Raw genomic sequence first — 12,644 nt, forward strand, 5'->3', positions numbered from 1 at the left:
GGGGAAAAAAAAAAAAAAAAAAAAAAAAAAAAAAAAAATTAAACATGAACGCAAAAAAAATTTTAATTTGTTGCATTATTAAAAATTTTTTTTTCTTTTTTGACCTTTACATTCAAGAACATAAATAAAAATAGAAAAAAAAAAAAAAAAAAATGAATAATATTGTTTATATATGCAGTTTTTTTTTTTTTTTTATGTACAAATGTCATAAAATTAAATGTAATTTTTTTTCATAATTCATAAAATTTATAAAATAAAATAAAATACTTTATATTTTATGTAAATACATAATGATCAACGAAAAAAAACAAAATATTTATTTAAATGAAAATGAAAATGAAAATAAAACTGAAATATCTCAATTAGAAGAGAATAATAATCTTAATTCAAAAAAATCAAATGAAGAAAAAAATAATATTAATAATTGGAACAACCATAATAATATAATAATTGATAAAAAAAATTTTAAAAAAAATAATGAAGAAAAAATTAATGAAAATATGAAAGTAAAAAATATAGAAGAGTCTTTAGATAATATTAAAAATGAAATTACTTCATCTACAGATAATAAAAAAATTAAAAATGTTTCAAATTTTATTAAAATGGATATAAATAATGATTTAATAAATGAAAAAAATATAGAAAAAGGTAATTCCATTATAAAATCTGAAAATAATTCATTTAATAATACAGAAAAGATAAACAAAAAAAATGGAAGGATACTTAACGAAGAAAAAGATGTTGAAGAAAATGTAATAAGTGAAAAAAAAAATGAAGAAAAAAAAGTGATAAATAAAAATATTTTAGGAAAAGAAGAGTGGAATAATAACAATATACCATATTCATATAAAAATAATGAATCTCTAAAAAATAACCTGGATTCTTTAAAAAGAAGTGAAATAACAGATAAAAAATTTAAAAAAAAAGACTTATATTCCCATAATATAAGTACTTTAAATGATAATTTTCAAAAAGATTCATATTTATCTGAGAAAAAAAAAAGTGAAAATATTGATGAAGAAAAGGATGAAAATAAAAAAGATCATTTTCACTATATTAAAGAAGAAAATGGAAAAGATGATAAAAAAAATGAAATAAATTTTAATAATGAATTGGAAAACGATGGATATGAAAAAGAGGACAATTTTACAGAAAACAGTAATAGTAACTTGAAAAAAAAAATAACACTTTTAAAAAGAAATGAAATGAAATATGAAGAATATATTAATGAAAAATCATCCATTAATAACAATAACTTTAATAACAATACAAAAAATGAAAAAACCTTAGAACAAAGAGAAAAAGAATATAATAAAATCCGAGCTAGAATTTTTTCAAATTTTAATAAAAAAAAAAATATTATAAAATTAGAAGGTGATAATGGAAATAATAATTATATAAATAATATTCCTATTAATATGCCTAATGTAGACCCTTATGCATATATGAATAATTTTTATAATATTTTTCCAAATAATTCTTTTAATCAATTTTATTCACAAAATAATGTTCCTGTTTGTAATTTGAATAATTCAAGTGATATACCTTCACCTTATTATTTTCCTGATAATAATATCCCATATTCAAATTATATGTATAATCTTCAAAATCAGCAAAATTTTATGAATAATAGTGCGTTACATCCATTTAATAATAATATATCTAATAATAAATATTTTGATAACTATAAAAATAATAATTACTTAAGTAATAATAACAGCAACAATAACAATAAGACTTGTAAAAATCTTAATAGAAATTTTTATGACATTAATAATACAATGTATAATAACCCTTATGCAATCAATACATATTTAAATGATATGAAAAAAAACAATTTGAATAATAGTATTTATCCTCCAATGAATATAAATAATAATTTAAACCAAGATTGTAAAAATCAAGTAACGAATATTGATCAGCAAAAAAATCCATTTCCAATTAAAAAAGAATTAAATTCTTATAATTCATTAAATAATAAAATAAAAAATTCAAATAAGGAAAACAAAAATTTTTATTATAACAAAATTGATAATAATTCAAATAAAAAAAACTTAAGAATATCACAAAAAAATAAAAATAAAAATGATGAGTTAAGTAATAATTTATCTACAGAAAAAAAAAGAGAAACAAATAATAATAAAGATAATATTAATAGTAATAATAATAAAGATAATATTAATAGTAATAATAATAAAGATAATAGTAATAATAATAATAATGATAATAAAATTAACAATAATAATAAAACTAATAACAATAATAACAACAATAACCATAATAACAAAATTAATACTAATAAAAATGATAATAAAATTAACAATAATAATAAAGTTAATAACAAAAATAACAATAGTAATAACAATAATAACAAAATAAACAATAAAACTAATAACAAAATTAATAGCAAAAATAACAGTAATAATAATAAAAATAATACTGTTAAAGCCAATACTATTACTATTAATGACGATGATGTTAATAATAATAAATATAAAATAAATGAACAAGAATACAATAAAAATGATGAAAAGTATAATAATTTAAAAAAAAATACAAAATCCTCTAATAATAATAATAATGATTATGCACAAGAGAATATAAATAGTATTCAGTATAGACTAATTAATAAAAAAGAAAATATAACAACAAATTTTGAAAAAAATTATAAAAAAAATATATATTCAAATGTCAATGTAGAAGATAATAATTCACAAGAAAAAATTCATCATGCAAATACAAAAATAGAAAATAAAAATACCAATATAGAAAGACAAAAAGTTTCTTATTTAAAATCAGTTAGAAGCATTGCTGATAAGGAAAATTATAATATATCAAATATTTATCATACAGATGAAAATCAGGTAGTTTCATCAGAACTAAATAATAAAAAAGAAATAGATTTAAAAGGAAAAAAGAAAAAAAATACAAATAAAAAAAAAAAGAAAATTACACAAAATGATGTTAATAAAATGCCCATTAATAACATGAATAATGCAATGTATTTTTCGAATAGAGATTTTCAGAAAGATGATAATATGTTATTTTTATACAATCATAATAATAATATGCAAAACAATAATTTTAATTATAATTTGATTAATTATCCATATCAAGTATATTATGCACAAAATATTGTGAATGATTTAGATTACTGTAGAGATATATCTCTGTATGAAAAAAGATACGATAAAGGAGATAATTTATTACATAACCATAAAAGATATGATATTGATTTTCCTTCATTATAATTTATCTCTTTTTTCTCATTTTAAATAATTACTTAAACATATAATAAATAATTTATAATACTTTAAAATTTGTTGATTCTCATTTATATTTTTTACATGTATGTATTATATATATATATATAATTACTTACAAAAAGAAAATTGATCGCATTTCTATATATATTCTTTTATTTTAATAATTTTTATTTATTTATTTCTATACGTATTTATATATATTTTTTATTTCATTTTACTTTTATATATATATATATATATATATATATATTTTTTTTTTTTTTTTGTGTACATGAACAAAAAAATTATTTGAAAAAAAAGTTAAATAAAATAAAATAATTTATATTGTTTGCTTTAATTCTAAAAGTAATTGAATTTTTATCTTAAATTTTTAGCATACATACAAAGGAAAGATAATATAAATTTATATACAATATTTATATAATTATTATTATTAATTAGAAAAGTTTCGTTGAAGTATAAAAAAGTGTAAATTATGATTTGTTTTTATTTAATATTTCTTACAAAATTTTTGAAGTAAATTTTTTTTATCAAATTTCAAATATTTTAAGTATTTGTCTTCTCTAATGAATTTTTAATTATAAATATTTATGATTTTTTTTTTTCTTTTTTCTTGTCTTTATGAATTATATATTATTTTAAATTTTTATAATTTCTTTATTTCTATCTTTTATTTTTTTTTTTTATATTATTTTATTTTGTTTTATATTATTTTTTTTTTTTTTTTTTTTTTTTTTTTTTTTTTTTTTTTTTTTTTTTTTTTTTTTTTTTTGTCAGTCATAATTCTATCTTTAATTATAATTTTTCTTTTTTTACATTATAAACAATAATATGGATTTAAATAAAAATTTTGCTTTGCGTGAAAATAAAAATACAAAAAAATTAATAAAAATATAATCGAAATTAAGAAGAGTATTGAAAATTGAAAATATATAACTAAGAAAAAAAAAAAAAATTAAAATTTTATATTTTAAGATATATTGATTTTTATTGTAATATTAATTTTTAAATCATTATATGTATTATGTTATAAAAATGAACAAGCAAATATCTTGTAATAAATACATTTGTCTTAATAATTCCAAATAATTTTAAACTAATGTATTTTTTAAATTAATTATATATATATATATTCTATATTTAAACAAAAAAAAAAAAAAAAAATTTTTTTTTTCTTTTTTTTTTACTTACATGGTAGCCAAAAAATGCTAGCAAGTCTTTTTGTTGATAGGGCTAGAAGTGACCAAATAAAAAATACTAAAATAAAAATAAAACAATGAAATATTGTATACAAAAAATAAATAATTATTTTCCTTTTTTTTTTTTTTTTCACATCTAAATATGTATGAGAAAACTTATTTTTATATTTTACCAAAAAATGAATATAAACAAAAAATTTTATTAGTAGGAGCTGCATCATATTCAACAAAAGAATCACTAAAAAAAAAAAAAAAAAATTATATATATATATATAAAGAAAAAACATGAAATATTATTATTTTCTCTTTTTTTTTTTATATCAATTTATATATATATATATAACTCTAAAATATATGTTGAAAAGAATAAATTTAAAGTGCCTATGATTGGGTAGTTAAAGCCAAGATCTATTGTATTTATTATGAAATAAAGAACAGAATATAATATATTAAAAATTATAAATTTATCTTTTCCATTTAATATCATATATAATAAACATAATAAAAACTGAGGTATATCTTCAAAAAATTTATTAATTATTACGTATGTTTTTTGAATTCTATCATAAAAGTATAAAATTGATAAATTATTCTGATCTATTGACTTAATTTCTTTAAATACTTTAAATAAAGAAAATAAATTGTGATGTTTTTTAGGAATTATATTCAATATAAAAAATTTACGAAGATAGAAAGTAAAAAAAGATGTAATAAATAATAATAAAAACCAAAAAAATATGAATTTATATATGCTTTGATTTATATTATTTGGAGATTTAGAAAAGTTAATTTCACAAAAAATTTTTATAAGAAAAACAAAATCATTAAAAAAGTCAACACATCTATTAATACTAAAAAGAGTTAATTTCATTTGTTCTTTTCGCATTTCATTTTTTTTAGTTATCATTTCATATATGTAATTAAATATATCTATAACTTTATCATTATTTATATTAAGTTTTAAAAAATTTGTATCATTAGGTGTTATGTATTTCTTTTCAATATTGTTCCTTTTTTCTAATAAATTTAATAAATCATCACCTAATTCTTCAATAAAGGGAAATGATTCTGTATCTCCATTTTTCTGAGAAATATAATTCTCTATATTATTACAATTTTTTTTTTTTTTTTTTGAACTATTATCCATTACTATAATTTTATTTTACATTAATTCATATATATTTCATTAAAAATAGACTATGTAAATACTTCTACTTTTATATTGTTAACTTTTTATTTTGTTTCTATATTTTCATATTTTCCCAAAAAAATTATTCTTTTTCAACAATTTTTTTTTTTAAATGTAATTATTTCTGTATTTTTCTTTTTTTTTATATTATTTAATGGTTTTATTTTTGTTACATAATTGTTATATCTCCCTTCTTTAAATTTTTAGTAGTAATTTATTTATTTAAGAAAAAAAAAATATACTTTCACTCAATTATTAACACTAAAAAATAAAAAAATAAATAAAAGAAACATAATAATTTAAAATAAAAAAAAATTGCTATTAAAATATTTTAACTTTATTTTTTTTTTATTCTCCTCAAATTTATACTTTTCCTTTTTTATGTTTATTTTTTTTTTTTTTTTTTCTTATTTTAAAGAGGTAAAAAAAAAATAGATATTATTATAAAACTATTACTAACACTTAAATTTCAGTAGGCCTCTTGTTTAATTTTCTTTTTTTATATAAATCCTTTTTTTAAAATTTAAAGAAATTTTTTCATTTTTTCATTTCTCAAAAAAAAAAAGTAATATTTTTTCACATAATCTAATATACATAGAATATTGTACTCCATCTACTTAGAAAATTTCGTATTTTTTTTTTTATTTTTTTTTTGATTTATTTTATATGTATTCTTCATTCTTTTTAATATTTGTGGTTTCCATATTTTTAATAAAAGTTTCCTAAATAAAGCTTCATCAAAATTTTATGTAAATACGCACATTTTTTTTTTTAAATTAAATAATAATGATATAGGATTTCTTTAATATATATAATTTTTTTTTTTTTTTTTTGAAGATAACTTTAAAAAAGCAAAATGGTGTATACTTTTTCCTTTGCATTAGTAAATACCTATAAATAAAAAAAATTCAATTTTTTTTTTCAAAAGATATAGAAAATAAAGCTAATATTTTTTTAAAATAAAAATTTATTATCTTTTTCTTTTATGAGTTTTCATAATATTTTTAATTATCTTTTTGTAAAAGTTAAATAATAACATAAAAAAAAATACAATTATGTCAAGAATTATACATGAAAAAATTAAATTAAAATTATTAAAAGCAATATGTATATAGACAGAAAAATTAAAAAAATAAAAAAAAGAAACTTTTTTCCTATAGTCAAAAATAAAAAAAATTAAAAATACAATAAATAATATATTTATATATATATGTGATAAAATGAAGTTTTTTTAAATTTCACGAAACACTATTTAATAGTGAATGTATTTTAACAGCGAAGCTTAGCAATTGAATATAATGCGTTGCTCCATTATGTAAACGATAATCATGCCTAGATAATTCTAATAAAATTTGATATTTTAATGAATCCTGATAATCTGAATTCATAACAAAATAATTGTTAAACGCTTTAAAAATATAAGAAACATCAAAGCCATCTTCAATAATATCTTGTACAGTTTTTTCTACATTTGTTAAATCTTTCATTTTACAAGAATTCATAAGTTTTAGAATAATATTATCATTTGGCAAACCCGATACATCTAAAACAGATTCTAATGTTATTTTCGGATTAATACAAGAACATAATTGCAAAATAGACACTGCTCTTCTTAAATCTCCTTGGGTAGTTTCAATTATTTTTTCTAACGCATCATCTGTTATATTAATATTTTCGCTTTTACATATATAAAGCAATTTTTCTTTTTTTATATTAATTGGAATAGCTTGAAACCTATAACAAGAGCATCTACTAAATATAGGATCAGAAATTTTATGAATATAATTACAAATCAGTATAAATCTAGTAACATTAGAATATATTTCTATTATTCTTCTTAAAGCTGATTGGGCATCATCTGTCATCATATCTGCTTCATCTAAAACAACTAGTTTCCAAGATGGTAGAGTTTCATTAGTTTCATTATTTATTTTATTTTTACTAATACTTATTCTTGTATATGCTTTTATTTTTTCTCTTACTACATTTATACCTCTATCATCAGAAGCATTTAATTCTAAAACACGATCTTTAATGTTATCTTTTCCAAACAATTCATGAGCTAAAGCATTTATTGCTGAAGTTTTTCCAGTACCAGGAGGTCCATGAAAAATTAAATGAGGCATGTTTTTAGTTTTTATTACTTCTTTTAACATTTTTACTGCGTTCGACTGATGAACTATATCATCTAACTTTTTTGGTCTATATTTTTCAACCCAAGGTAAATTATCCATTTTATTTAAATATTCTTAAAATATATTCCAATATAATTATTATTATATTTAAAAAAAAAAAAAATTTTAAATAATATTTACTAATAATTTAATATTTTTTTTTTTTTTTTTTGTATATAATCTTCAAAAAAATTCTAGCATCTATTAAAATATTTATTTAGATACTTATATATATTTATATATGTATTCTTATATTTTGTTTATTTATATATTTTTATCCATTTGTTCATCTATTTATAAATATACATTCAGATAATGACAATATTTAAAAAATAAAAACAATCTAAAAAATTATCATAATTTTATTCTATCACTATTAAAATTATTTTTAAGCATTTTTTTTTTTTCTACTAGCTTTTTTTTTTAAATATACAAATTGCATAATAATACTTAAATACTATATTTTTACTTTTTTCAAGCTTTTCTCTTTTTTTTCAATAATATAAAAAAAAAAAAAAATTCTCAATGTGCACTTAATTTCTATTTTTTATATTGTGAAATTATTCCAAAAATATATGAAAAAATACATTTAATATATTTTAATATATGTATTTCAACTATCTTTTATTTCTCTTTTATTTTTTTTACTTTATAAAGGAAATTAAAAGTAAATAATCCTTAAACGCTATTTTATATATACATTTATAATTATAATTATTTTATATGTAATAAAAAAAAAAAAAAAAATAGATACTGTTAAATTTTAATGAAAAAACAAGTTTAATGAAGTCTAAGACTTCATTAAAAAAAATTAAAAAAAATAAATAAAGAAAATTATATATAAGAAATTAAACAATGGTATATATTAAATAATAAATAAAAAAATTGACTAAATTTTTTAGAATGAAAAAAAAAAAATTGTATTATTATTATTTATTATTAACATATTAATGATGATGGACTTAAAATTATATTTTTTCATATTTGTATATGAATATTTTTAATTATGAATGTATCAATGATGAACTAAAATTATATTTTTTTATATTTGCATATGAATATTTTTAATATAAAACAACTAAGTAAAATAAAATTGCTTATGAAATCTTTTTTTTATTTTGATTATGCAACTTAGTAGGTTCTATTTAATGTATTTCATTATTATTTTCTATACCATTTATAAATGTGCACGCTTTCTTAATTTCTTTTTTTAAATACTTAATAAAATGAGTAAATTATATACTATAATTTAAAAAATTTTACATATATATAAGAAAATTTTATTTTTTAATTGTAAATCTTATAAAAATAATCTAAAAAGATTAGTATATCTTAAATATGTATTTAAATTCTATTTTTTTTTTTTTTTTAAGCCCATTTTAAAGATTAACTATCATTAAATAATATAATTATAAATCATATCTCAATTTACGTTTTTTCATTAATATATTCAAAAAAATATTTTTATACCTAATTATCTTTTTTTATGATTCATTATTTTTATATATTTACTTTAGATATTTTAACAATAATTATTAATTAAAAGAAAAAATATTCTTTTAATATATTTAAAATATATGATTCTTTTATTTCTTTTTGTGAAAGATTGTAATTTTTTTTCATTTAAATGAACAGTAATTTCATAAATGCATATTTAAAAAAAATAAGAAGAAAAATTTCAAAAAATATAAAATAAATGTGATACACCTATTTATGTGATAAGTTATAAATAAATTTTTTTTTTCTTTTGTGTATATATATATAATTATATATATACATATATTTATGTATATGTATAATTCTTAAATATATCAGCATGCCTCATATTACATTATTAAGAAGAATGTGTACATCAAATAAAAATCATTTTAAATTAGATAATCTAAATAATGAAATTTTTAAAAATTTAAGAAATAAAACATTACTATTGAAAAAAGAAAAAGTATATGTATACCCACCCGAAGAATATTTACATATAACAGATATTGAAAAATCGTTCCCATTAATATTCGGTACATTAAAACAGAAATATAAAATAAATACTAATTTTATTGAAATAAAAGTTATTGCAAAGAAGTACTTAGAATCTTATAAAAGTGAGTGTTTAGGCAATTTAGAAAATCTTAATCATAAAATAAATTGTAAGGAATTTGATTTGAATAATAATAATGATATAACTGGTAGCAATAGCAATAAAATAAATATTGAAAAAGAAAAGGAGAATAAAAATGATGAAATTTCTTCATATGAAAATAATAACGTAGACTTTTTAGATTCCTTTGTACAATTAAAAATTCCTATTTTGAGTGAATATGATCAAAATGGTTTATTTAATCATATAATTGAAGTAATTGATTCACTAGCAGCTGATGTAATATATAGGCATAGTACGGGAGTTTATAAAAAAGATAGTAAATATAATTTTGTAACTGTTTTATTTAATAACTTAAAAGTATATGAAAAAAGTAAAATTCATCATAAATTTTGCTTTTCATTAGATCAACAAAAACCCTTAACAATAAACTGCTACATTGTTCATGCAGGAAATACTTCATATACATTAAAAGTTGATTTTTTTCAAGAAAATAAAATTATTTTTGATATATATACTACTTTTGTTAATATAAATAATTTAACATTTAAACCTCAACCTGTTATTGATGTTTATAATTATACAAAAAATAAAGAATATGAAGAAGTAGAAAAGTTTACAACTCATCTAAAAGATGTGCAAAGTTTGTTTAATCATAAAGATGTTAAAAATATTAATTTAGATGAAAAAGATTTAAATTTTATATTAAATTATTTTAAAGATGTTAAAGTTGAGAAAAAGCCATACATAAAAAATATATATGAAAATACGAATATTTATGATAAATATAATGAAAAAAAAGAAAATAGTCTATCAGTTATTGATAATATCTTAGATAGAAATGATTTATCCTTTTATATAGGAAAATCAAATTTTTATTGTCAAGATTCTTATGTTGAATCAAATTACTTTATATCATCTGAATTTAAAAATATTCACAATTTTACATTTGGAGGATATTTGGCTTATTTATCTTTTTGCCATGCTATGATAATAATAAAAAAATTTATTGAATTTCCAAATCTAATTGAAATAAATGAAATTCAATATATTTTGCCTGTCCCATTTAATTCAGTTGTTTTATATAAAGGAAAAGTAGTCTATTCTGATAAAGAAAAAATTCAAATTAAAATATATGCATACTGTTTTGATTTTAAAAGAAGTACATATTATTTAACAACTATTTTTGATATATCATTTGAAAATAATTGTGATATATCCTTTATACCTAAAACTGATGAAGAAATCAAACTTTATCTACTCAATTATATTCGTTCGCAACTTTTACTATAAATTTTTTTTTCTTAATTTATATATTATATATATATATATATGTAAATAATAATATTTTTTAATTTTTTTAAATATTAAAATAAAATAAATAATAATAAATATTTATGTTATTATGTTTTCAAACTTTTCTGTGAATTATACCTTTTTCTTTTTTTTTTAAATATATTTTTGATCTCAAGTAATTATACTTATATAGTTGTATTATCATTTTTTATTCATAATTTTAGAGATAGAATTATAAAACAGATATATTTTATTAATTTTACTTTTTTGTAATTTTTTTTTTACTATTTTTATTTTTGGTTAAATATTAATTAATATTATCAATAAGCGAAGATTCTCTTTTTTTATTTTTCTTTTTATCAACCTTTTTTTAGACGCAAAAAGATCTTATTAATTTTATGTAAATGTTTTTTAATAGTAAATATTGAAAACAAAATTATTCTTTTGTATATATATAAAAATAATAATAATAAAAAAAAGATATAAAATTTTTCAAAAATAAAATTTACAATAATAAAATAATATTCTACATATGTAAAAATAATAACAATAACATAATAATGGTAATAATAATAAGAAACCATTTAAACTACTTAATTTTCATAATACACATTTCATTTATTCTTTATCTATTGGTTATTAATTTATTTTCTTCATTATTTTTTATTTTTTCATTTTTTTAAAAAAAAAAATAAGTGTTCAAGTTACAACTGAGATGGATTAATATGCTTAGCTGTTTCTTTTCTAACTCTTCTTTGTTCTCTTGATCTAACTCTAACGAAACGAGAATGAATTGCACAAGAAACACAATAACATTGTTTTATATATAATTTAGGTAATTGAAACGTTGAATAAACAGAAGCTTCTTTTATATCTCTTTGTGCCGATGCATCAACAATATTTCTGATATTAAATCTTTTGATTGCTTTATCTTTAGGTACACATCTTCCACAGTTTGAGCATCTTAAAGGATTTACGTGTCCCCTATTATGTTTTGATCTACCTCCGTTTCTACGTTTTTTTGGCATTTTTTAAAAAACTTACAAGAAAAAGGTAGAAAATGAAATAAAAACTTTTTTAACTTTCAAAAATAATGTATATGTGCATATATATATATATATATTTTTTGTAATATTTATTCTTTAAAAAAAAATATATTTGTTTTTTTATTTACTTTTTGAATTAATATTATTTTATTATATTTTATTTATTTTTTATTATATTTTTTTTTTTTTTTTTTTTTTTGTTACTTGTAATATAATGTTTTTAATTTTATAAAGATTTCTGAATTTTTTCCTTTTTTTTTTTAATTGTATAACTAATGGGGTTTAATGTTTAAATCCTTAAAAATATAAAATAAAACAAAACAAAATAAAATATTTTGAAAAAAAATTTAATGCAATAAAAATAGAAAAAAAAAAAAATTAT

The 12,644-nt window shown here is 16.4% G+C and overlaps 5 protein-coding genes across 5 annotated transcripts; 2 read left to right on the forward strand and 3 right to left on the reverse strand.

Moving 5' to 3' along the window:
• Window positions 1-290: 290 nt before the first annotated feature.
• PRELSG_0401800 (conserved Plasmodium protein, unknown function) lies at window positions 291-3,251 on the forward strand (the record flags this gene model as incomplete). The annotated part of the gene is made up of 1 exon (XM_028680152.1): window positions 291-3,251. The coding sequence occupies one exon, from the start codon at window positions 291-293 to the stop codon at window positions 3,249-3,251; it is 2,961 nt and encodes a 986-aa protein (XP_028531677.1).
• Window positions 3,252-4,083: 832 nt separating this feature from the next.
• On the reverse strand, window positions 4,084-5,612 carry PRELSG_0401900 (conserved Plasmodium membrane protein, unknown function; the record flags this gene model as incomplete). Its single annotated transcript, XM_028680153.1, has 4 exons — window positions 4,084-4,202; window positions 4,458-4,523; window positions 4,639-4,703; window positions 4,810-5,612. The coding sequence occupies 4 exons, from the start codon at window positions 5,610-5,612 to the stop codon at window positions 4,084-4,086; spliced, it is 1,053 nt and encodes a 350-aa protein (XP_028531678.1).
• A 1,280-nt stretch (window positions 5,613-6,892) lies between these two features.
• Window positions 6,893-7,888, reverse strand: PRELSG_0402000 (replication factor C subunit 2, putative; the record flags this gene model as incomplete). Its single annotated transcript, XM_028680154.1, has 1 exon — window positions 6,893-7,888. One exon carries the CDS (start codon window positions 7,886-7,888, stop codon window positions 6,893-6,895), a length of 996 nt encoding a protein of 331 aa, XP_028531679.1.
• A 1,756-nt stretch (window positions 7,889-9,644) lies between these two features.
• On the forward strand, window positions 9,645-11,213 carry PRELSG_0402100 (conserved Plasmodium protein, unknown function; the record flags this gene model as incomplete). The annotated part of the gene is made up of 1 exon (XM_028680155.1): window positions 9,645-11,213. One exon carries the CDS (start codon window positions 9,645-9,647, stop codon window positions 11,211-11,213), a length of 1,569 nt encoding a protein of 522 aa, XP_028531680.1.
• Window positions 11,214-11,920: 707 nt separating this feature from the next.
• Window positions 11,921-12,244, reverse strand: RPS26 (40S ribosomal protein S26, putative; the record flags this gene model as incomplete). The annotated part of the gene is made up of 1 exon (XM_028680156.1): window positions 11,921-12,244. The coding sequence occupies one exon, from the start codon at window positions 12,242-12,244 to the stop codon at window positions 11,921-11,923; it is 324 nt and encodes a 107-aa protein (XP_028531681.1).
• Window positions 12,245-12,644: the final 400 nt, after the last annotated feature.

The sequence above is a fragment of the Plasmodium relictum genome (genome assembly GCF_900005765.1).
Source record: "Plasmodium relictum strain SGS1 genome assembly, chromosome: 4".
Lineage (NCBI taxonomy): Eukaryota > Apicomplexa > Aconoidasida > Haemosporida > Plasmodiidae > Plasmodium > Plasmodium relictum.